The sequence below is a fragment of the Erinaceus europaeus genome, chromosome 1, assembly GCF_950295315.1.
Source record: "Erinaceus europaeus chromosome 1, mEriEur2.1, whole genome shotgun sequence".
NCBI classification, from domain to species: domain Eukaryota; kingdom Metazoa; phylum Chordata; class Mammalia; order Eulipotyphla; family Erinaceidae; genus Erinaceus; species Erinaceus europaeus.
Genome location: NC_080162.1, coordinates 123,395,036 through 123,422,161, shown reverse-complemented (window position 1 = coordinate 123,422,161; position 27,126 = coordinate 123,395,036). Strand labels below are relative to the sequence as shown.

Here is a 27,126-nt window from a genome sequence, read left to right as displayed (position 1 = left end):
CCATTTTGTTATTATTCCCTGGGATTGTTGAATAATTTGTGTTATTATCAAAGTTCATCAACGTGATTGTCAAATTTTCTTTTCAGGCTCAGGCTGCATGAAGAAAAGGTTATTAAAGATAGGAGACATCATCTCAAAACCTACCCGAACTGTTTTGTCGCAAAAGAACTGATTGACTGGCTGATAGAGCACAAAGAGGCTTCTGACAGAGAGACAGCAATTAAGCTCATGCAGAAATTAGCAGACCGGGGCATTATCCATCATGGTGAGTGAGGTGTTGACAGTCAAGAGGAAACATAGAAGAACTACATCATCTATTTTCAGATATGAATCTACCCAACTAAGAAATAACATTTTGACCTCGGATGTTGCTGAATGGTAGAGCACATGCTTTTCATGTACAAAGGCCTGGATTCTATCTTCTAGAACTAAAAAAAAAAAAAGGAGAATAGCACATTTTACTTTATATATTGTATAATTTGTATTTATATTCTCTTTCCTCCTTATTTCCATGGATTTCTCCCAACATTTTTATATGTACCATATTATTATATCATGTTATTAAAAAAATAAAAACAATTTATTTAATGTTGAGTGAGACAGAGACAGACAGAGAGAGAGAGAACACACAGGACTGTTCAGTTCTGGTATATACAGTGCCAGGTATAGCATCTGGGCTGGGAGGGGTGGTGACCTATCCTTGTAAGTTTTATGCTCAATTGATGAACTCTCTCTCAAGTCCCTGTTTTTTTTTTCTTTTGTTTTAAAATTCATTTATTTATGACAGAGAGAGAGAGAGAGAGAGAGAGAGAGAGAGAGAGAGGGGGAGAGAGAGAGAGAACATCAGAACCCTGCCATATTCAGTTCTGGAGTTTGAACCTGAGCCAGCTTACTTACAAGTCTTGTGATACATCACCACCTGGGGCTGCTTTGCTCCTGTTTTACATGTTTCAAGCTGTTATGGAAGTGCATGTTTATTCTTTTGTACTTTGATTCAAACACCATTTCTGAGATGCATCCCAGCTGATAGTGTGTGTCTTATCTGTCCATTTTTATTTATGTATCTATTCCATGTATATTTAAGTCATAGTTTTCTCTTTTTAATATTTAATTAATTTATTTATTTGATAGAGTCAGAGAGAACTTTAGAGGGTCGGGGGAAATGGAGAGGGAATGAGACAGAGAGAGACATTCGCAGACCTGTTCCACCATTTGTGAAGCTTCCCCCATGCAGGTGGGGACCAGAGGCTTGAACCTGGGTCCTTGCACATTGTAATGTGTGTGCTTAGCCAGGTGCTCCAGTGCCTGGTCTCATCATCATAACATTTTATTCTCTGGCTAGGCATTTAGATTTCTCTTTGAAACTTCTAACCTTGACAGAAACTTTTCACTGTTATTACTTTCTTGGGCTACAGTGCCCTCACTCTTAATTTTTGAACTTTTTTTTTTTTTTACTTATTCTTCAGTGTTTCACTCATATGCTCTCTCTCCCTCTCTCTGTCTCTCTGCCTCTCTCCCTCCTCTACCCCCCTCTCTTTCCATGCTACATCTTCAGATAAACTTCTCTTTTCAAAAACTAAGTTACAGAAGTTCTTTGTGGATCAAGTATAGTTTCATCTTTTCATAATCAATCACATGATTTTTAAAATGTAGCATACCACTTTATTGGGGGGAGATGTTGATATAAAGATGCTTGTTATCAGAGGTATACAGTTTCTAATCTCCCTATAATTGAGGTCAGCATATTACCTCCTGCAAAACTTATCCTCTCCCTCCACCAAATAGATTTTCCTCCCAACTTCACTATCACTTTATTGAGGGAATAATAATGTAAAAGATTGCTGTTGTCAGGATGGTACATTTCCACACTTTCCCAGGAGAGCTATCTGTACATTTCATCCCCCTGCCAAACCTCATCCTGTTCCACTGTAGTGACCTAGATCCCTGGCTTCTTCTTAGCACTCCTGTTTTAATTGCACATTGACATTGGCCTCTGTCTCATATGGTTTTACTTCCTTTAAAGCCTATTCTAATACCAGATTTACATAGAGTTTGTGGCGTGAATGAGAAACTTATTTTTGTGACCCTTTTAACAGAGAATAAGAATTATGGTAGCTAATAATTCTGGCAACTTGTTCTTTTCCAGATAGAATGTTAAATATTTTACATGCAGTAACTCATATGGCAGATTTGTGTGCTTGAAAAAGTAAGCTGTAGAACAAATTTTACTTAGTATTTTACTTCATCTGAGTAGTTAAAGTTTATTTTCTCATTTGCCTCTTTGTGTATATTGTATTTCAGTGTGTGATGAGCATAAGGAATTCAAGGATGTCAAACTCTTCTACCGCTTTAGAAAGGATGATGGCACCTTCCCATTGGACAATGAAGTGAAAGCCTTCACAAGAGGACAGAGGCTCTATGAGAAGTATGTTATTACACATGCAATTTCCCTTTGCAATCTTGACCTATAGAGAGAAGTGCAGTTGTTTTACTCTTCTGTCATTTTGACTTCAGTCTACCTCTGTGGGATGGTTACATAACTGTTCTTTTTATTATGACTTTCATTTATTATGCTTTCTCTTTGCCAGAAATCAAGTTGATTTTAGAAGGTTTTTAATACAGAATTTGTTTAAATAATATTTTCTATATTTAAGTCAATTTTATAAGCTCCAGAAGTAAATACAAAAGGATAGAGCTTGATGTTTGCCATCAAGCAATGCTGCTCTCAGTTCTCTCTTTCTTTAAAATACTATTGTATAACTTGGGAGGTTAGTCTTGTAAATGACTAGAGTAGCAGTGTCAAGTACAAGGGAAGTTCAAGTTCAGGTTACAAAATAAGAGAAGTTCAAATAGCAGGATGTCTAAGAGGAATAGTCTCTCAGTGCCTTGGAAGGGATGAGTGTACTATGCCCTAGAAATATTTGGCTGGTGGATCTTTTTGTTTAAATTTTTTATATTGCATCAGGGAATACAGTCAGGGCCTTTTACATGTGTATTACCAGGCCCAATGTTTTAATTTCAGAGAGAGAGAGAGAGAGAGAGAGAGAGAGAGAGAGAAGAGAGAGAGAGAGAAACAGAAGGAGGAGAGAAAAAAGGGGGAGAGAAGAGACACAACAGCACCATGTTGCTGTCCATGGTGTTCCTTATGGTGCTGGGGCTCAAATTCAGGGTTTTGTGAGTAGTAAGGCATATGTTATCCTGGTAGGCTATCTCCCTCCACAATTACTTTTTCCCCCTTTAAATTGAAGTAACATTGGTTTATGTTATGTAGGTTTCAAATATGCAGACTTATATATTAATGTCTGTTTAAATTCTCTTTTGCCCATCACCGAAATTCTGGTTTCCATCCATCTTGTTGATGGATTTTGACTCTTCCCAGAGTTCTGTCTCTGAACTCTTTCTTTTCTGACCCACAAATCCGACTGCAGTTTCTGTAGTGTAGTGGTTATCACGTTTGCCTGTAGTGTAGTGGTTATCATGTTTGCCTCACACAAATTTGAAAGGAAGGGATCCATCCATTACTTCCATTTATATGCTTGGTATGTATTTATGTTTTGTTATTGCTTTCTTTTCCTCAATTCCTTTTGAAAAATTCTAGCAATGTAAATGATTTAAGGGAAAAATACATATCATATGTGTGGGAGGAAACCAGAAGATCCTCTAAAACTATCTTCTCTTAGGATCTGGGTGACCACTTTGCAAGATCAGACACTAGTAAAGATTTGAAATATCTTATAGAGAATTATTTCTGTAATATCTGATAGAGAAACAACCAGGTTACAACTCTGACACATGTGATGCCAGTAATCAAACTTAGGACCTCATGCTTGCAAACAAGGTACTTTATCCACTGAACCTTCTTCCAGGCTGCTCTAAGACTTCAAAGTAAAAAGTGTAAAATAAAAGTGAACTGATTTTTAACTTCATGACACACACACACACACACACACACGTATATATACAGTTTTCTTTAAATATGAAGAAAATAACAGTGATGTCATTAATTCAGAACTAAAACTCTTTAAAGCCCTATTATGCTATTAGAATGTCCTACCTGAGTCTTTTTAATAGAATAACAAGAGAGTGATCCAGGCTGTTTTGCAGTGGTTTAAGTGTCGGACTGTCAAGCATGAGGTCCTGATTTTGATCCCAGGTAGCTCATGCACCAGAGTGATGTCTGGTCCTCTTTTCTTTCTCCTCTACTATTTGTCTCATTAATAAATAAGTAAGCAAAATATATATTTTTAATTTGTAATAAGAGTAAAAGATAATAACAGCAATGGCAGTATAGATAATATTAATAATAATATATATAGATGGAATATTATATCTGGGTCCTATTTTTCAGAAGGAGCATCTATCTAGGACCTGAAGTAGTGAAGTCATTTCATTATGATGCCAATTCAGCTTGAAAGAGATAGAGAGGCTGCCTCAGTTTTGGCTGGCAGGTGTGCGATACCCTGCTCTCTCTACAACAGCATGGGCTCTGAGGAGCTGTTTGTGTTGTGCCAGTTTTTCATTTTGACTCTCCTCTTGTTTATTTGGTACTATTAATAGGACTTTGTGAAACTGTGGTTTCTAGTTGGGGTTTAGCTGAACCACACTGACAGTAGGATGACCCAGCTTTCTAACCTGTGTGGGCGTTTCTCAGTACTATTTTGTAGGCAGGGTTGTGTCTCAAAACTAAAATTCAGTGATCGAGCTCATCTTCATATCAATGTGACACAAGAAATGCTAATAAAAACCACAATGCTCAGGGACCGGTGTAAGGATCCTGGTTCAAACCCCCAGCTCCCCACCTGCAGGGGAATCACTTCACAGGTGGTGAAGCAGGTCTGCAGGTGTCTGTCTTTCTCCCCCCTCTGTCTTCCCCTCCTCTCTCCATTTCTTTCTGTCTTATCCAACAACAATGACATCAATAACAACAACAATAATAACCACAACAATAAAACAACAAGGGCAACAAAAAGGAAATAAATTAATAATAATAAAACACAATGCTAGTTAAAGGGAAGAAGTTGTCTCTTTCAAGTAGTCCCTATGTGAGTAGAACTAGAGGGGGAGCCGGTGATGTGAACCCTCCTGCTTTGTATGAACCCTCCTGCTTTGTAGTCTCACAGTCATGATCTCCAAATCTCCTCTCACCAGTTTTTTGCTCTGTGACTTTGAGCAGGGTATAAATATTCTCTGATAAGCTGTCTTAAATGGAGAGGATGCTGAGACTAACTAGTTAACGCTACTGGAGGGATCAAATGGCATGCAGTCTCTCCAGGGCTTAGCATGGGATGAGAGCCCAAAACACATTAGCTACTGCTGCTAGAGTAGTAAATAATAGTATAAATAAAGGATACTTTTTATTCTCCTTTTACCTCCCTATTTTACTGTCAAATCTAGCATGGTGTTTAAGAGCCCTGAGTCTAGGCAATGTGGGTCTAAGTCCTACCTGTGTGCCATGGGACAAGTGGCTCTTTTCTCTATACTTCCACTTGCCTATTCAGTAAATGATTGTGATAGATGTTGGTTATGTTGACTTTATAATTTTCAAGTAGGAACTAAATGGACTAATGTGTTGAAGCACAAGACAGGACCTATTTCAGAGTCTGACTGTTCCTTAGTGCTCACCCCCTGCTGATAGCTTGAGGAGAATAAAAGGCATGTAGTCCTGGTTCAATATTGTCTTTTTGAGGAATTCACTTAAGCAGTTAGGGCAAAATACCCTCTCATCAATAAACACTAGCACTAGTTGATGCATTGAAGATATAAGATTAGGGCCTGAAGTTTTTCCAGGAGGAGTTCTCAATGTCCCATTTACTTCCGCATGAGCACAAATACCTCCCAGACACAAAACACATGCTCATATTTCACATCCCCCTGAACAGTTCAATGTTTAGTTTTCACAGCTTTATCAAGACAGGATAAATATCTGTAACTTAAAAATAAAAAAAATTAAAATATGGAATTGGCATATACTGTCTTCAGATGGTCAAAGATAATGAATGTCTGTTCCCAATGCCAAGACAGTAAACTTTTGACAAAATAGATGTCTTTAAGAAAAATGCTGAACAGGGGGGTTGGGCATTAGTGTAGAAGCACAAGGACCAGCATAAGGATCCTGGTTCAAGCCTCCGACTCCCTACCTGCAGGGGGGTTGCCTCACAGGTAGTTGTCTATGCTTCTCTCCCCCTCTCTGTCTTCCCCATCTCTCTTGATTTCTCTCTGTCCTATCCAACAACAACATCAATAACAATAATAGTAACGACAACAACGATAAAACAACAAGGACAACAAAAGAGAAAATAAATAAATATTTTAAAAAAGAACATTGCTGAACACATACTAATCATGTATTTTATATACTGATAAATGTAATTAACTATAAAGGAGACTATAAACTTAAGATATGCTTTGGACTTTCTGTTCATAGTTGAAATATATATATATATTTTAAATTTATTTATTCCCTTTTGTTGCCCTTGTTTTTTTATTGTTGTAGTTATTATTATTGTTGTTGTCGTTGTTGGATAGGACAGAGAGAAATGGAGGAGGGGAAGACAGAGAGAGAGGGGGAGAGAAAGAGACACCTGCAGACCTGCTTCACTGCCTGTGAAGCGACTCCCCTGCAGGTGGGGAGCTGGGGTTCGAACCGGGATCCTTGTGCCGGTCCTTGTGCTTTGCGCCCCCTGTGCTTAGCCTGCTGCACTACAGCCCGACTCCCAGTTGAAATATATTTTAAAGTGGACTTGACTTACATCTTTAGTTTTCTTCATCCAAAAGGGCCTTGGTTTTCTCTGCAGCAAGTTTCTTTCTTCAGTTTATTCTGCTTGGGGTAGAAATCAGATTGAAGAACTAGGTTAGAGTACTTGTGTGTCATTTGATCTCTGCTAAATTCCTTCTGCTTCTTCTAAAGATTTACTTGTTTGTTTGTTTATAGAGATTAGAGCCTAAACTGTAATTTATGCAGTGCTAAGTATTGAACTAGAGACCACATGAATGGGACTTCTGTGTTCTACCTGGTTAACCACCTCCCTTGTCATTTTCTGCTTTCTCTCTCTCTCTCTCTATATGTGTGTGTGTGTGTGTGTGTGTGTGTGTGTGTATTTTTTTTTCCTTACACTTTGTAGTCATAGAGAGGTAAACAGTGTGGAATGTTCTCATGATCTTTGCTGTCTTTCCTTTCTTTCTTTCTTTGCCTCAAGATTATCAGCGGGGATCCAGTGCCAGTACTACAAATCTACCACTCCTGGTGGCCATTTTTTCCTTTTTTTTTTTAAGATTTTAAAAAATATTTGTTTATTCCCCTTGTGGCCCTTTTTGTTTTATTGTTGTAGTTACTATTGTTGCTGTTGTTTGATAAGACAGAGAGAAATGGAGAGAAGAGGGGAAGACAGGGATGGGGAGTGAAAGATAGACACCTGCAGACCTGCTGCAGCGCTTGTGAAGCGACTCCCTTGAAGGTGGGGAGCCAGGGGCTCGAACCGGGGTCCTTAGGCCAGTCCTTGTGCTTTGTGCCATGCACGCTTAATACGACTCCCCAATTTTTTCCTTTTTGAAATTTTTATTTTATTTTATTAGATAGGTCAGAGAGAAATTGAGAGGAAAGAGAGAAACAGACAGGAAGAGAGAAAGATAGATACCTGCAAACCTGCTTCACCACTCATGAGTGGAGGCTTGAACCTAGGTTCTATGAGCACTTAACCAGGTGCACCACCACCTTTAAATTTTGTTTTACTGGGGATATTAATGGTTTAAATTGACAGTAAATACAGTAGTTGGTACATGTGTAATATTTCTCAGTTTTCTTTTTTATATTTATTAATTTATTTATTTTCCCTTTTGTTGCCCTTGTTGTTGTAGTTATTGATGTCATCGTTGTTAGATAGGACAGAGAGAAATGGAGAGAGGAGGGGAAGACAGAGAGGGGGAGAGAAAGATAGACACCCGAAGACCTGCTTCACTGCTTGTGAAGTGACTCCCCTTCAGGTGGGGAGCGGGAGCTCGAACTGGAATCCTTATGCTGGTCCTTGCGCTTTGCGCCACATGCACTTAACCCGCTGTGCTACCGCCCGACTCCCCATTTCTGTTTTCTGCATAGCACTCTAATGCCACACCTAGGTCCTCCTTCAAGATCATGCTCCAAAACCTAAACCCCTCCCCAGCTCCACCCCCAAGTCCTTTACTTTGGTGCAATACACCAGTCTGCTTTTTTTTGTATTCTTTCTCCTATAAAGGCTGCAGAGACACATAAGGAAGAAACTATATTCAAAGGGAAGAGCCTGTATGTGCCTCTGTGTGTGTGTGTGTGTGTGTGTGTGTGTGTGTGTGTGTGTGTTTCTCTATAGTTTGTCCCTGGAATCTCTTTTGTACTCCCTTCTTTTGCCTGGTACAATAAATATTTGTTGAATGAACAAAGGACTCTGCATGCTGTAATTGCTATGAGCTACCAACTTTGTGCCGTGAAGGAACTATAGACACCTTCCTTTTAATGACAGACAACTGTAGTTAATAGTTTACCTTATCTTGCCTTTTAAGCATTAACAAAGTATCTTATCCATTACTGTGTTTGATCATTTGTTTAATTCTGTGAGCTGAGTTGTAGCCAATATACACAACTGGTCCCATAATAGAAATGGGGCATCTGAGCTATTTAGACATTACACCCTCCCAGGTGGGGAGCGGGGGTGGGGGGTGGGGGGATGGGGGGTCCTGGAACCTAGATCCTTGAGCAGGTTCTTGCACTTTTTTTTTCTGCCTCCAGGGTTATCGCTGGGGTTCAGTGCCAGCACTATGAATCCACTGGTCCTGGAGGCCATCTTTTTCCATTGTTGTTGTTGTTGTTATTGTTATTGTTGCTGCTGGATAGAGAAATTAATACACAGAAGTCAGTGATATTCCTATGTACTAAGTGCACATAGTACAAAGCGCAAGGACCGGGGTCTAGGTGGTATTGCACCAGAGAGAAATTGAGAGAGGAGGGGAAAACAGAGAGAGGGAGAGAAAGGTAGACATCTGCAGAACTGCTTCACCACCTGCAGGTGGGGAGCTGGAGTTCAAACTGGGATCTTTGCAAAGGTCTTGTGCTTCAGACTATGTGCACTCTACCTGGTGCAATACCACCTAGACCCCGGTCCTTGTGCTTTGTACTTCTTCTTCTAGCGTTTGCCCTTCTTCCGTAGGCAGTTAACAGCGTCAGGTTGAGCCTGATGTAAAGTTTCGAGACCTCCTTTGAATCTGGAGAGGTGGCAGTCGTTGACTATGTGGGTCATAGTCTGTCTGTAGCCGCAGGGGCAGTTCAGGTCGTCTCTGGCTCCCCAGCGATGGAACATAGCAGCGCACCGGCCATGGCCTGTTTGATAGCGATTGAGGAGGGCCCAATCATAACGTGCTAGGTCAAAGCCGGGTTGACGCTTGCAGGGGTCTGTGATGAGGTGTTTGTTCTTTACCTCAGCTGACTGCCAACTCTGTTTCCAAGAGTCTGGAACAGAGAAGTTCAGTGTAGGTGTAGGGGACCAGATTGGATGACGAGATGTCAAGCGTTGGACAGGGTGGGCGAAGATATCCGCGTATATTGGCAGGTCCGGTCGAGCGTAGACGTGGGAAATGAACTTAGTTGATGCCGTATCCCGACGAATATCTGGCGGGGCGATGTTGCTAAGAACTGGCAGCCATGGAACCAGGGTGGGACGGATGGTTCCAGAAATTATCCTCATGGAGGAATATAATTTGGAATCGACCAAGTGGACATGGGGGCTACGGAACCATACTGGGGCACAGTATTCTGCAGTGGAATAGCATAATGCCAGAGATGATGATCGTAGTGTGGAAGCGCTCGCGCCCCATGAGGAGCTGGCCAGTCTTGCAATGATGTTATTCCTCGCACCCACCTAGTGCTTTGTACTATGTGCACTTAGTACATAGGAATATCACTGACTTTTGTGTATTGATTTTATGGTTGCCACCTTACTAGATTGCCTAACAGTTTCCAAGAGTTTTCTGCTAGATTCTTTTGGATTCTTTCTTTCTTTTTCTTCCTTTATTTCTTCCTTCCTTCCTTCCTTCCTTCCTTCCTTTCTTTCTTTCTTTCTTTCTCTTTATCTCCTCCTTCTCCTTCCTTCTTTCCTTCCTTCTTTCCTTCCTTCCTTCCTTCCTTCCTTCCTTCCTTCCTTCCTTCCTTCTTTTCTTTTTTGCCACCAGTGCTATTGCTGGGGCTTGGTGCTGGCACCATGAACCCACTGCTTCCAGCAGCCATATTTTCCTTTTATCATTCTTTCTTTTCCCCTCCCTTCTTTCTATTTTATTAGATAAGACAGAGAGAAATTAAGAGGGGGAGATATAGAGGAAGATAAATATATAAACACATACAGACCTGTTTCACCATTTGTGAAGCCTCCACTCAGTTTGTGGGGAGTGGGGGCTCAAACCCAAGTCCTTGCTGTGCATGGTAATGTTTGTGCTCTGCTAGGTGTGCCACTGCCTGGAACTCTTTTTTGGATTTTCTGTGTGTACATCCTTCATATTATCTGTGAAGAGTGATAGCTTTGTTTCTTTTTAAGCTATTTTATTTTCTCTAGTTGCTATTTTCTTCAATTTTTTATCATTACTTTACCTTGTCCTTCATAATAGTTCTTTTTAAAACCCCCTTCATTCTTTGCTTTTGGCATCAAATCTGTTTTTTTTTCAGTTTTTTTTTAACTTTTAAAAATTTATTTTCCCTTTTGTTGCCCTTGTTGTTTTTTATTGTTGTTGTAGTTATTACTATTGTTATTGATGTTGTCGCTGGTAGATAAGACAGAAAGAAATGGATTGAGGAGGGGAAGACAGAGAGAGGAGAGAAAGAAAGCTGCAGACCTGTTTCACTGCCTGTGAAGCAACTCCCCTCCAGGTGGGGAGCCAGGGATTCGAACTGGGATTCTAATGCTGGACCTTGAGCTTTGAGCCACTTGCGCTTAACTCCCTGCACTACCGCCCGACTACCTCAAATCCATTTTCTAATAGTTTAGTCATATCTAAAGTAATTGACAACTGTTACCTTAAAAAGAGCTTTTATTGCTTTAGAACCCAGCCTCCCTTGAAAGTTATCTGAAACTTTTTACAGAGGTTTGAATTGCTTTTTAACTCAGTGTAGGAGTGCTTGCTTTCTGTATAATTTCATAGGTATGAGATCATAGTTGAATATAGCCTTTGGGCAGTTGCAGCCTTGGAACTTGCACTTAACATATTTAACATTGATACAACTTCTTAAAATGTTTAACACAACAACACTGGGAAAAATGAGTAGTGTGAAAATGATGTTCTACTTCACAGAAAATCAGTCTTTTCAGAGCATAAAATAAGCCCTAATTTTTTTCTTTTTTCTTCTAGTGTATTTAAATTACCAGGCAAAGAGGAAGAGACATTATCCTTCAAAAAAACAAGTGTTGTTTGATTTTGTTGTTGTTGTTGTTGATTAACATGTACTTGTTGAGCTTCTAATGCATATTCTTTTCCTAGGCTCAGTTTTCTAAGAAATAAAAACATTTAAGACATGATACCTGTTTAATTGGAGCTTCAAATATAAATGAAGGGATAAAACATATTGCATAAAATGGAGAGACTATAGGAGTGGCGAGATAGCTCAGTAGGGCACTGAACTTGTAAGTTTGAGGTCCCAGGCTCAGTCTGTAGCATCTGTATATGCCAGAGCCAAGCAGTGTTCAACTCCCTCTCTCTCATCAAAATAAATAAATTTAAATAAAACTGAGCAAATATGTATACAAAACTTAAACTACTGAGTTTAAGTTCAAGAAAAATGTTTAAATATTTTTAAATTTATTAACTATTTATTTTAATGAGGGAGATTTAAAGAGAGAAAGACACAGACCAAAGCTCTATTCAGCTCTGATTTCTGTTAGGGCCAAGGATTAAGCCTGAAAGTGTGGAGTCTCAGGCATGAAAGTCTTTTGCATAAACATTATGCTTGTCTCCCCAGCCCATGTGTAATTCTTTAGGTAGGATGTTTTCAGAGTAAATTTAGTATAGGATGGGAAAGGTAGCTCACATGGAGGGGTGCCTGCTTTTCTATGGATGATCCGGGTTTGAGCCTGGCCCCCATAGAATAAAGGAAGCGTTATTGTTTGGGTGTTGATAAGCCTCTTGCCTATTTTTCTGAAAGAGTTAGCTGAGAGTAGTGAAGTCCTGGAAAGGACAAAACAAAGAAGGGTTAGTATTTAAAGTAGACCTTTCATGGGCTAGGGAGACAGCAAAATGGTTATGCAGAAATCCTTTCATGCTAAGGCACCAAAGGTCCCAGGTTCAATCCTCAGAGCTGGGCAGTGCTCTGGTAAAAAATAAACACACACACACACACACACACACATATATTAGACCTTTCAAGCTTATAATCTCACATGCTGATGAAAGTTAGGCCCTTTCCTTCTTTCTTTGACCTAGAGCAGTCCCTCACAGAGTTGCTCATAAGGAGTTTAGGCTAGAGTCCCTCACACACAGTTTTCTTGTGAAGTGAACAACTTTTATGGCTGTACAATGACTTTTTTTTTCTTTCAAAGGATTGTTTAGAATTCTCTAGGGAATGGAAGGAAGTAAGTAAGGAAGGAACGAACAAACAGTATGAGTAAGGAATGTGTTCTATTCAGTGTAGACTGTGGAGACAAGAGTAGAAGATATTTGTTGGCAAAGTGTAATTTTGCTAGGGCTGGCAACATAGCCCACCTGGATAGGGAGCTTGTGTTGCCAAGCATGAGACTGAAATTTCAACCCAGTCCCCAGAGCAATGGACAAAGTTTTGGTGCTATAGCTTCTTTCTCTCTCTCTACGTGAAGTCAGCCCAGAGCATTGAAATGCCTGTGATGACAAATACATGTACCTTTGCTGGGTACATGGTAGGAAACTAGTCTTGCCATGTTCATAGTCTCAATTTGAGACCTCTGAGTACTACCTAGAGTGCCACAGTCATGGAGAAGCTTTGGTGAGTGGTGTCTCCTCCCCTCCCCTCCCTTCCTCCTTCTCTTCCTCTTTTTCTTCCTCCTTCACTCCTCCTCCTCTGCTTTGTTCTCCTTTCTTTCCCCTCTCTATATAGCCATATATATATACATATATATATATATATATATATATATGTATATATATATGTTGCTTTTTTTTAAACTAGTGTTTCCTGAACTTTTCTAGTATATAATAACTTTCTACTTGATCAATCTTTTATGAAAAGTGTGGCGATTTAGCAGTTTAACATCTGTTCTATGGATTATGGCATAGTTCTCAGAAACACTATTTTTCATGCAAGCATTTCTACCTAATTCATGCTTTTTTGATAATAACACAAGTCATTGTTATATATTTAAACTGTTGGATGTATACAACTGAATATATAGTTTATACATTGAGAAATTTTGTTATTATCGTACACATTTTGTCAGAAGCAAGTCATGTGGTTAAACATAAATTTAACATTACTATGATTTATTTATTGATTACATTTCCTCCCAGTTACAAATATAGTGCATTCCCTCTGTGGGATAATTTGAGCAATGGAGAATTTTTTTAGAAAGAAAAATAATTCATCAATTACTCCTAGGAGTATGTAATATTTAATGTTAGGGAAAATTAATTTTTAATAGTTATCTAGCACACATAAGTCTATTTTAAGGATTTTTCAAAGTTCTAAATTCTAAAGCATCACTGTTGCTAGTAGCTCATGAGAGATTGGGTTTCCTTCCTAGTGTGTGCATGGTATACCATTCACACATGTTCCCAAGATACATAGGTCCTTCTTAGCATTTTGAATTATTTTTCAATGTACAAAGAGATTGCTATCAGTATATTTCTATTTCAGTGCTGGCTCCTAAACGTAGCAGTTCCTTCTATTGTGATACTGCTTTTCCCCTGGGTTAAAGCAAGTCTGGGAAATCTGACTCACATATACGTCCAGGAAAAGGTGATACTTGCTCACATGCACAATCAAAATCTGGTCAGTACTTGCAGGTAGCAAATATTGTCAGTGTTTAACTCCTTATCAGGTATGTAGCTCTTCTATTTAATTTTTATTGGTGATTAATAGTAGGTAACAAATTGTAAGATTACAGTGTATAGTTCCACACCACACCTACCACCAAAATTCTGTAGCCCTACCCTCCCAAGGTGTGTGGCTTTATACCATAATTCTAGGCCCAGTATGTAGCACTTTTGAGTGAAAATGAATTTGTTCCATAAAGAGTTTCCACAATGTTATATGCATTATTTATTCCCCAGTTAAAATGGGGAAAAATTAGAAGAAATACACTTAGAATCTTAGTTCATTTTGCCACAAAGAAAAAAAAAAGTCATTTGTGGCTTTAGCAGTCTGAGTTAACTTTCTCAGATAGGAAGATAGAGACAGAGGAAGAGACAGGGAAACACCCCAACACCAAAGCTTATTCCATCACAGTTGGACCCAGGCTTAAGCCTAAATCATGTACATGAGAATACAGGGGCACTATTCAGGTGAGTAGCTTGATGGCACAGAAAGAGTTGGATTTTACCAAATAAGGACTTCATCTAGAAAATGGCTGAGTTGTTGGAAAAGTCATGTTGTGTTTTTTCATAGAAGAACAGAAAAAATACACCCTGACTTTTCCAACAAACCGGTATTATCAGTAGCATCACTGACATGACATCATGACTAGAATATATCCAATATTTAACCAGGGTGGAAGCACTTTATGCATTATCAGTCACACTTAACCTGCATGATTTCTCCTCAAGTAGACAGTATTATTATCCTTGTTTATTCATAGGGAGGCAGAGCCATGAAGCTAATGCATGAGCAGAGCTGTCATTTGGTGATGTATTTGTCTTTCAATGCTTTTAAAACTACCCTTGGGGTGGCAAGATGACTCACCTGGATAGTTTTGCATATGAAACAGGTTTAAGCCTCATCTCCACTATAGTGGAAGCAGCTTCAATGCCATGGTATATAGGTAATCCTTCTTGGTCTGTCTCTCTTTCTTTTCTTATCTATCTATCTGAAAAAGTCAGCCAGGAATGATAAGCCCCAGAAGGGATCAAAACAAATAAAAGTTACCCTTTTTTTTTCATTTAGTTTTTTTTTGCTTCTACCTGCTGTGTTATTTTAAAATTTATTTTATAATCATTTACAACATGACAGGAATATAGTTCAGCACCACTCCAGCACCAGAGTTCTGTGTCCCCACCCTCCCAGCATAACCACCGTAGTTCTTCCAATGTTTTAGAGACAGGTTAGCTACTGTTTTTTTTTTTTTTTTTTTTGTAAGTTCCTATGTTTCAACTCTCTCTCTGTCTCTCAGTTGGAAGAACCACCTTACTAGAAATATTTTCTTCTATAGTTTTATTTTTATTCATGAGAAAGATAGAAGGAGAGAGAAAGAGAGAAAACCAGACACAACTCTGGTACATAATGCTGCTGGGGATTGAACTCAGGACCTCGTGCTTGAGAGTCCAATGCTTTGTCCAGTATGCCACCTCCTGGACCACATGTTTCATTCAGTTTCTTATATTCCACATATGAGTAAAACCATCCTGTACTTGTCTTTCACAATAAGTGCAATCACTTCCCTTCCATACATTTGGTCCCAAAGGATAGGATACCATCTTTTCTGATTGTTGCAGTACTCCTTTGAATATATGTTCTCTAACTTCTTTGCCCAGTCATCTGTTGATGGACATTTAGTTTGTTTCCATATTTTGGTTATTGTGAATAAGAAAGCTATACACAGGGGGATGCATATGTTCCATTATATGTATTTTTTTATTTCTTCTGGATAAAAGCTTGAGTGGTACTGATGAATCATAAGGCATTTTCATCTTTATTTAAGAATTCTCCTTATTGTTTTCCATATTGGCTACACCAATTTGCATTCCTACCAGCTATATAACAGAGTTCTTCTTTCTCTAAATTCTCACCAACACTCCACACTTCCTATCTTGTTGATGTAGGCCATTCTCACTGGTGTTAATCTCAATTTGGCTTAGGTGGAATCTCAATGTGGCTTAAATTTGCATTCCTCTAATGATAAGTGAAGTAGAGTATTTCCTCATGTCTGTGAGCCATATGTATCTCTTCTTCAGAAAACTGTCTATTCATATCTGTTGCCCACTTTTTAATTTCTTTTATTGTAGTTTGAAACTATGTATATTTAAAGACTTTGAATGTTAAAGGAAGCACAACAAAAACTGTGAGTGAGCTATAAATATTAAAGTTGTCTTTCAGTAGACAAATTAATATAAAGGAAAGATGATAACCAATACTGATGAGGAAGGAGAGAAGTTGGAACAGTAATACTTTACTGATGGAAGTGTGTATCATATAGTCATTTTGGAAAAAAGTCTGGCAGATTCTCAAAAGGTTAAACTTTATGATTCAGCAAGTCTATTTCTGAATGTATATTCAAAAGAAATAAAAACATGTCCATTGAACTAGTTAAATAGTTCACTTGGATAGTCCACAGCTTTGCTATGTGCACAACACAGGTTCACTGCAGTAGGGGCCAGGCTCAAACCTGGCTGGGTATGTACATTATACAAGTGAGCTATTTCATTCACCCCAAATCAGGGTTATTATTATTATTGATTTAATAATTATCAACAAGACAATAGGATAAGAGGGGTACAATTCCACACAATTCCCAATACCAGAGTTCCATATCTCATCCTCTCCATTGGAAGCTTTCCTATTCTTTGTCCCTCTGGGAGTATGGACCCAGGATCATTATGAGGTACAAAAGGTGGAAGGTCTGGCTTCTGTAATTGCTTCTCCACTGGACATGGGTGTTGGCAGGACAATCCATACTTCCAGAATGTTTCTGTCTTTCTCTAGTAGGGTAGGGCTCTGGAGAGGTAGGGTTCCAGGGTACATTGGTGAGGTCTGCCCAGGGAAGTCAGATTGACATCATGGTAGCATCTGTAACTTGGTGGCTGGAAAAAAACATTAAGTTATAGAGCAGAACAAATTGTTTAGTAATCAGGAATCTAAAGATAAGACTATACAGATGAAGTTTGGGGTCTCCATTTTGGAAAAGGCTAGCAGGTCTATATTACAAGGGGCCCATGACTTGACTACTTTTTGCCTATGTCTGACAGCTAACATGCAGGTGGGCTAAAGGTATTGTCTGGGGAGATGGTGTCAGAGTTGGAAATAGGACTAGAAATCTGCATCAGAGAGGAGACTAACTCCCAAATATTAGAAAATTATATAAATAATGTTAACTGTAAACCCTATTGATTTGATCTGGGGCCCATATTCAGCACAGGAGCCTGTGTAACCTCTGCAAACCTGTAGGTCTGAGCTTGCAATCTATGGTCATAGCTAGGAACATTCTAGGCTGCACTCTTTGCAGGACCTGTCTTTCTCAAGAAGTGGTAGAGCATGTTGATGAACCTCCCTTTGGAGAATGGGGCTGTCCCTTTCATTGTTGAACATACACATTGAGGGCAAGGTCCTGCAGAGACCCACCCACAAGAGGGTCCATCCACTATGTTATTCCTGATGGAGATGACCAGTGACAGTGGACAGAGGGATTTGTTAGAGGTCTAGGTCCAACATGTCTGTGTGGGAATGAATAAACTAGACTCTACTTCATTGAAGTTATAATTGGTCATAGAGGAGGTAGTCTTTCACTGGATAAGTTCAAAAACTATACAGGATACAATGAGATGACCTATAAGAGACCTGCCAATAACAGAGAGGAAGGATAAGGAGCTAAAGACTTGAGTGGCAGAGAGATGTGGGTAAGAACATTCTGACAGCAAGAATGAAATACTCAAAGGCTAGGTAAGACCTTCCTGCTTCTCTAGAGGACACAGAGGGCAGCAGTGGAAATTATCCCAAGGGGAGGGACCAGGATCATGCATGCCTTTAGGCTGTTGAGTTTTAGCCTAGAAACAAAGAGATGACTTTGGAGTGTATCTCCAACTGGTACAGGCCACTATCAAGTGTGGATGTTTTAAATACTTTTCGAAATTGATATGTCTGAGTTTAAGTGCTTAAGGTCAGACTGAGATCAATAGTGGCCACTTGGTAATGTGTGCGCCTTACTGAGGGCACCAATGCCTAGTCCCTCTAGAGTGGGTGCTTGGTATCATTCAATTAAAAAGTCACTATAATGATCTAGGTTCCATGTGCTGGTTTTTTGGAATAAAAAAGTAGAGGCATCAGAGATGGGAAAGCCTGGAATTATATGAAAGTGATTTGGGAGACAGCATTCAGAGAGCATTTTGATTGATTGGGCAGGGGAAGAGGAAGATGGATATATCAGACTTAGTCTTTGTTTTCCTCATGAGTGGTAACAATACTCACTGGACTATGTTTTGGGAAGAGCCTGGGTTCAGTTTGGGGTTTAATGAGTTCTAGGTATTGATCTTAGGGGTGATCATGAGAATACAGAATTCTAGAATTTGGAAGATAGAGCTAGTCTGGGGATATAAATTTAGGAATCTTTGGGGGTATGGCTAATATAGAACATATTTCTGGTGGAAGTACTTGCTTGAAGGACTATGTAATGAAAAATGAGGTATTGGACTTAGAAACATGAAGTTCTAAATTCAATTCCAGCATACTAATGTTCTTTTCCTCTCTCTGTATTTCTTTCCCTCCCATAGGTAGGTAAATAAATCTTAAGAAAATAAATAAATAAATCTTTCTTTAAAAAAAAAAAGTAGAGTGATGCTTGATCAGCAAATCATAACTTCTTAATCTACCTGCCTAGAGTGACTTCATTTCACCAAAGTTAGAGTTCTGAACTACATTTCCATGATTTTTCCAGTTACGAGAAGAAAAATGCATCTTATTCACCTCTGAACCAGATACTTCTATAGACGTTATATTTGTGATAGCACATGACAGCCACATCTGTCTGACAACTTTGCTATTATATTCCACAGAAATCTATGATGTTGGATTTTTTAAAATGACCTATTTTCCTTTTTGTGCAATTTTGTTGTAATATTCTTGATTTTTCTTCCAGGCTAATGAGCCCGGAAAACACACTTCTGCAGCCTAGAGAAGAGGAAGGCATCAAATATGAGCGTACCTTCATGGCATCTGAATTCCTGGACTGGCTGGTTCAAGAGGGTGAGGCCACCACAAGGAAAGAGGCAGAGCAACTTTGCAACCGTCTTATGGAGCATGGCATCATACAGCATGGTGAGTGGATAAGTCAGCACTTGCTGTGATAACAAGCAAACCCAAATCTGGAGGCTTACAACAAACATATGTTTATCACTCGTGGGTCTAGAAGGCGCCTATGACTTTGCTTGGGGTCTCAAGTTCAGGTACATGTTTCCCCTTATCCTTTACCCCTCTGGGAGTATAGACCAAAATTCAATTTTGGGGTGCAGAAAGAGGGAGTTCTGTTTTCTATAATCACTTCTCTGCTGGACATGGGCATTGGCAGGTCAATCCATATCCCTAGCCTGTTTCTACCTTCCCCTAGTGGGGTAGGACTCTGGGGAGGTAAGATTCCAGGAAGCACTGGTGAAGTCATTTGCCCTGGAAGGTCAGGATGGAATCATAGTAGTATCTGCAACTTGGTAGCTGAAAGGCAGTAATATACAAAACAGGACAAAATGTTTAATAAATAGGAATAGAGCAGATATGGACCTCAGAGTGGAAAGAAACTAAAAGTCTATTTTTAGGTATATTCCTAAAAAAAAAGGGGCCCATGTCTTTATTAATAATTTCTTGAGCTTGACAGTTAACACAGAAGTGTTACTAGAAATATTGTCTAGGAATTTGGTGTCGGAGTTCATCACAGCACATTTTATAAATTAAGGTTAAGTATAATTTTTTCAAAAATTTATTGCAGTTTGATATAAACATGTGGGTATAATCATGTATATTGATTTACAATATAAAAATTGTGATTATGTATTTGGGTCAGTTATCTTGAAAGCCATTATTGAGAAGCAGTGGTTGAAGTGGCATCAAAACCACTCAGTATAATCCAGGGTTTTTCTCTTGTGTGATGCTACTTTAATTAAGCTCACAAATATTTATTGATATCTACTGCTGATCTGAGTTCACTGAAACTGGGAAAGTAATTAAAAAGCACAGCAGCTATGTAGTCCCTGGCCTTTAATAGTATAATAGAGTCTTCGTGGTACTGTAAGAAGCAATTAGAGAACAGAAGACAATGTACTACTTATGTTATTTATTTAATACTATGTGCCAGTCATTTTTCTTACAATTACACATGTTGGCTTATTTGTCTATTATATTCTTTGATGCTGAGATTATTTTAAGTTGTTAAATGTTAATTTCTTATAATATCATGTAACATAAGATAGGTTCCCTTAATTTTTAAGTGTTTAATATAGCATTGTTAATTATGGGTCAGGTGTTCCCTATTTTATGGATAAAGAAACTGAAACACTATTAGGTTAAATCACTTGTCTGAATCCACACTAGTAGTAATGCACAAATAGATGCTTCTGTGAGTAAGTGTGAACTTGGTTGGAGTGGTAAGAGTTTTTTAATTTCTTTATTGGGGAATTAATGTTTTACATTCAACAGTAAATACAATAGTTTGTACATGCATAACAATTCCCAGTTTTCCATATAACAATACAACCCCCACTAGGTCCTCTGTCATCTGTCTTGGATTTGTATTCTCCCCACCCACCCACGAGTGGTAAGAGTTTTATACAAAGAAAAGTTACATGTTTTTGGTTTATAATTAGCTTTGTCATTTTACTCCAGACAGTTAAATTATAAAAAATTCTAGGAGAAAATCTTCCTTTTATTTCATGATCTACTGACTCATACTATACATTTTACCTTAGAAGGTAGAAGATGCCAGTAACTTTCTAAATGATTTCTAGAGAGTGAGTAATTAATTATACTTCAATTATAATGCAATTTTGTGGTGCTATAAACATAAATGCTATCGAGCTTAATTGTAAAGGATAAAGCATGCATTACTGATAGCAATTCTTAACCCCTAAAGTATGTTTCCATGATTTTACAAGGATTGAAATTTCTTTTTATAGGAGACAGATTCCAAGGGATGTTCAGTTTCTCAACATGGAAGTTCAGGTCTTAGCTTTGAATTCTGGAAATATGACCATGTGGTAGAACTAATGCTAAATACCAGTTAGTGATTTAAACAAAGCTCTGAGTTACCTAGTTAATAATTAACTTCACAGACTTAACATTTGCTAGCCTTTTAGGATAAGGTATCTAAAGGTGTTTCCCTAGATTGAAACTGGCAACTATTAAGCCAGGCCCACTTACAAAATGCTGACTAGCTTTAGTTATGAATCGTAAATAACGTTCTATAATCAAGACAGAACTTGTTGGATGAGTAGCTTAAGTGAATATGTCCATCTATCTATCTATGCATGTTTATAACTAAGCATTTGTTGATCACATGTATATTTATCTAGATTTTTGATTTGTTGAGGTTTACTATATAATGTGGATTAAATGATCTATTGATTTTAATATATTACATATTTAAATAGTACATACTTCATATATGTGATATTTTTGTTCTTTTTTCATTAAATCCTCATGGCAATGCTAAGGTACTGATATTATTCCTACAGCTATAGAGTTTTAGAAATATGAGACTCAAAGACTTTTTCCCAAGGCTGCATAATCAGGTAGTTGTGACTAAACATTGTGCCTTAGAAGTTTTTCAAGATGGTAAGACAGTTCACTATTGCTTTGTCATGGGCAAAACCCAGTTTTGAGACCAGCTGCTGCTATGCTGAAGGGGCAGTGGAACCCCAAACATGGAGAAAAATAAGTTTTTCTTGGGCAAGAGAAGTAGCTTACTGAATAGAATGCATCCTTTGCCATGTGCATGGCCCAGATTTGATTTCTTAGTGCGACATGAGAAGTGTCATGGCACTAGAGAAAACTCTCTAGTTGTGATATTTCTCCTTCTGTCAGTGTGTCTGTCTGAGAAAAAAGTGTCCCATAGAACACATAGGTGCAGTTACAGCTCTACAAAAGAGAAAAAAAGTTTTCTTTGGCCCGGGATATATATATATAATTGGGGTGTGGCTCCTTGCCACAGTGGAATGAAATTGGTCTTCAGAGGGAGAGGGTCAGAATTTATATTCCAGCTTTCTTTGCCTACTGAGAGATAATACCAGCATTTAAAAAAAATATTGATTGATTGGTTGGTTGGTTGGTTGGTTGGCTGGTTGATTAATTGGTTGGGGAAAGAGAGAACCAGGGGATCACTCTGGCACATTGAATAACTATAGTTGAACTAAAGATCTCATGCTTGAGAGTCCAACACTTTATCTACTGTGCCACCTCCTGGGTCACCCTATCAACATTTCAGTGCTCTCATTCCTCAAGTTATTTAACTTGGTGCAAGTATTTTGTACCTCTGTGTTTTTTGAGGGGAGCCTGTGTTTACCAGTATTTACAAGTACACAATATATGGTTGGATTCATGACCAAGACATATGACAATGAACAGGCTCTGGGGTGAATCAGCAAGAGGAAAAAAAAAAGACATATCAGGTATGGAGAAATTTAGGCAGACTTTATCTACTACCCCTACCAGAATCACAGAGAACTGACTTCTTCCAGAATGCACTAGAATGTGTGCAATGTCTCTGTCCAATGAAGCTCTTGTGAAACTCAGGAATGCAGTGTTCTGTTCTGCTTTTTATTTTTTATTTTTTTTCCATCAGAGTTATCTCTGGGGTTTGGTGCCTGCAAAAAGATTCTGCCACTCCTGGTCACTTTTTTAAAAAAAAAAATTTCCAGCAGAATTATTCCTTGTGTACATTTTTTTCCTTTTTCTTTGATAGGTGGTGAGAGACAGAGAGTGGAAGATCGAGGATGACAGAGATAAGGGGAGACACTTGGCAGCAGTATTCTTTTTATTTTATTTTATTTTATTTAAGACAGGATAAATTAACAAAACCATTGGGTAGGAGGGGTACAACTCCACACAATTCCCACCACCCAATCTCCATATCCCACCCCCTCCCCTGATAGCTTTCCCATTCTCTATCCCTCTGGGAGCATGGACCCAGGGTCATTGTGGGTTGTAGAAGGTGGAAGGTCTGGCTTCTGTAATTGCTTCCCCGCTGAACATGGGCGTTGACTGGTCGGTCCATACTCCCAGTCTTGGCAGTAGTATTCTATCATTCATGAAGATTCCCCCATAGGTGGGGATGGTGGCTTGAAATCAAGTCCTCACATGTGACAAAAATATGTCAGCTTTATCAGGTGTACCACAACCTGGTCCCATAAGATGATCATGCACTTTGACTTTCTCCTTTAATTACTTATTTTTTTCACCAGACTACTGCTTAGCTCTGGCTACTGGTGGTGGTGGACATTCCTTCTGTTTTTTTTTTTTTTTTTTTTCAGTAGTGAGTAAGAAAGTGAAATAGAAAAAGGGGTAGGAGAAGGAGATAGAAATAGAGAGGAAAGATAGATACCTGGAAAAACTTCCTTCATGCAGGTATGGACCAATGGTTTGAGCCCAGGTCTTGCATGGTAATGTGTGCGTTCTACCAAGTGCATCACCACCCAGCCCTGAGAATAGAGTTTTTATAAGGTTGGAGGTAACAGTGTTTATGGAGGTACATTCTCCCTGCTCAGCCAGTCACAACTGCCAGTATTCCAGATGTTCAGAAGTAAATAATACATTTTCCATATATCACAGGGTTTGGACAAACAATCCAGGCAGAGTGATACAGTACAAATCAGTGTTCCAGGTGTGCAATGTTGCCTTCCCAGCTTGGAAATCCCTACAGCCAAGTTCCCATGTTTTAGCCCAAGGCCAGTCCTATAAGCAAGCCCAGTGTGTCTGAGTTGATTTGGTAATTCTGCATAGAGTTGTTGAAAGAATTAACTGATTGCAGTTGGCAAAAGCTCTTAGCACATTGTCTACTTCTTATGGTTTAAATGCCAGCCATTGTATGTAATCTGATCAACTGTAGATACCAGCTAAACTTTATAGTCTCTACTATATGCCAACAATTCACTTTATTCATTTTTCTAATTTATTCTTCTTAATAACTGTGAGTTAGGTATCATGATTATTTTTATTTTCACAAAAAGATTAAATTTGCTAGCTGAAATAGTCACTCAGTTAAACATGAGGAAAGTACTTGGAATCTCCTACAAAGAAGCCTAAGTGCCAGATTCAGAGAGATGATTTATTCCTCCCTTTTCCATAATTCAGATAATGGAGTTCAGTCTTAGCCTAGAATAGTCTGCCCAAAATGAGGAGGGGAAGAGAGACAGAAGAGGTGGATATATAGAACAAAAGAAAGGAGGAAAATAAAAGAATGGTAAGCCATAAAATACCAAACAAAAATTATTTTGTCACTACCAAAATAATAGAAAAGACTTTATTTAAGACTACTTCAAGAGAGAAGAGTGGCAATATTCATCTTCGTGTACAGCAAGGACAAGTGTGGGTTTATAGCCAAGAGTAGGGTGAGGAGATCAGTGGGTAGAAAATTAATAGGAGATATCAGGGAAAGGTTAGGGAGTCTCTTCCCAAACTGACTTTATCAGAATTATTCCTGAAGATAGACCAGGGTTTATATATCAAAAATGGAGAATGAGGAACTTGATCAGATCTCAGATGGAGGGATTCTCAACCTCTACCGAAATATAACATACATGTAAAATGACTTTGCTGACACTGGACAGAATTTGCTAAGATTGGATTCTTTGCTAAACTGGGCTGGGTATATCAAAGACAGGTCAATGGCCAAAGGCAAAAACCATTTGAAAAGGCAGGAGTCCAGACTAAATTTAGGACAAGGAGAGAGACTTTGCCAGTGGCAATATACTCAGCATATTCTCTCTCTCTCTCTCTCTTCATTGCTCTATCTCTATCTCTATTTCTGTTAAGATTCTTTCCCATTCATGTTCTTTTTTAGAATTTTTTAAGTTTCTTTATTGGGGAATTAATGTTTTATATTCAACAGTAAATACAATAGTTTGTACATGCATAACATTTCTCAGTTTCCCATATAACAATACAACCCCCACTAGATCATCTGTCATCCTTTTTGGACCTGTATTCTCACTCCCAACCCACCCAGAGTCTCTTACTTTGGTGCAATATGCCAATTCCAGTTCTGGTTCTACTTGTGTTTTCCCTTTTGATTTTGTTTTTCAACTTTTGCTTGAAACTGAAATCATCCCATAGTCATCCTTCTGTTTCTGACTTATTTCACTTAACATGAATTTTTCAAGGTCCATCCAAGATCGGCTGAAAACAGTGAAGTCACCATTTTTTATAGCTGAATAGTATTCCATTGTGTGTGTATATATATAAATATATATGTATACCACAACTTACTCAGCCACTCATCTGTTTTTGGACACCTGTGTTGCTTCCAGGTTCTGTCTATTACAAACAGTGTTGCTAAGAACATATGTGTACATAGATATTTTTGGATGGGTATGTTGGGTTCCTTAGGATATAACCCCAGGAGAGGAATTGCAGGATCATAGGGTAGCTCCATTTCTAGCTGTCTGAGAGTTCTCCAGACTGTTCTCCACAGAGATTAGACCAATTTACATTCCCACCAGCAGTGCAGGAGGGTTCCTTTGACCCCACAGCCTCTCCAGCATTTGCTGCTGTTACCCTTTCTGATGTATGACATTCTTACAGGAGTGAAGTGATATCTCATTATGGTTTTTATTTGCATATCTCTGACAGTCAGAGACTTGGAGCACTTTTCATGTGTTTCTCGGTCTAGCTTAGTAGCATATAGTGGTTCATAGAAGTTGCACATGATATGCTGAATTTCTGTGGTGTCTGTTGTGATATTTCCTCTTTCATTTATTATTCGATTTATTTGGGTCTTCTCCCCCCTTTTTTTTGTGAGTCTGGTTAAAGGTTTGTTGATTTTGTTTACTCTTTCGAAGAACCAACATTTACTTTTGTTGATCTTTTGTATGGTTTTCTTATTTTCAATGCTATTGATTTCTGTCCTAACTTTAGTTATTTCTGTCTTTCTGTTTGCTTTAGGGTCCCTTTGTTCTTCTTCTTCTTCTAGGTCTTTAAGATATGCCATCAAGCTGTTTATTTGTGCTTTTTCTAGATTCCTAATGTGTGCTTGTATGACTATGAACTTCCCTCTCATTATTGCCTTAGCTGTGTCCCAAATATTTTGATACCTTGTGTCTTCATTTTCATTGAACTATCAAAACATTTTGATTTCTTCCTTTATTTCCTCTTTGACCCAGTAGTTGTTAAAGAGTGTACTGTTGAGCTTCCACATTTTGGGACTGTTACTAATCTTTTGTTGACTGTTAAGTGTTAGCTTAATTCCACTGTGTTCTGAGAAGATTCTTGGGACGATTTCAATGCTCTTGCATTTGCTGATGCTGTCTTCGTGGCCTAACATATGGTCTGTCCTTGAGAATGACCCATGTGGACTTCAGTAGAATGTGTATTCCAGTTTCTTGGGATGATTGACTCTGAAAATTTCCAGTAGTTCTGGTTTATTTAGCTCCCTTGTTTCTTCATTGATTTTCTGTCTGGATGATCTGTCAAGTTGAGAGAGTGGGGTATTGAAGTCCCCTACTATGACTGTGTTGCTGTTAATATATTTTGTAGCTCTTTCAGTAGACATTTGATGTATTTAGATGGCTTCTCTTTGGGTGCATAGATGTTAATAATTGTTAAGTCCTCTTGATTGACTGATCCTCTGAGCATTAGGTAGTGTCCATCCCTATCTTTTTGAATTTTATTGATTTTAAAGTCTATTGTGTCAGATATGAGAATAGCTGTTCCTGCCCTTTATTATGGGCCATTGGCTTGTATGATAGTTTTCCATCCTTGTTGAGTTAGGTGGGTTTCCTGTAGACAGCATATTGTTGGGTTGTGTTTTCTGATTCATCTTCCTACTGTGTGCCTTTTAATAGGTGAATTCAGGCCATTGACATGTATTGATATCAAAGATTGAAGATATTTTAATGCCATTCTTGTAGATTTTTAGAGTGCTTGATATATGGTGGTCTGACTGTTTATAGGAGACCATTTAGAACTTCTTTCAGGGTAGGCTTGGTGATAGTTGATTCTTTCAACTGTTGCTTGTCTGAGAAGTTTTTTATGGCTCCATCTAGTCTGAATGACAATCTAGCAGGATACAGTATTCTTGGTTGAAAGCCTTT

General features: G+C 38.5%; 1 protein-coding gene across 1 annotated transcript in view; it reads left to right on the top strand.

Annotated features, from left to right (window-relative positions):
• DEPTOR (DEP domain containing MTOR interacting protein) overlaps window positions 1-27,126 on the top strand; it is a 188,489-nt gene that overhangs the window by 58,426 nt on the left and 102,937 nt on the right. The window contains exons 2-4 of the mRNA XM_007526226.3: window positions 87-265; window positions 2,302-2,425; window positions 18,975-19,153. Coding sequence (XP_007526288.1) covers window positions 87-265; window positions 2,302-2,425; window positions 18,975-19,153 — 482 coding nt within the window. The remainder of the gene's footprint in view (window positions 1-86; window positions 266-2,301; window positions 2,426-18,974; window positions 19,154-27,126) is intronic.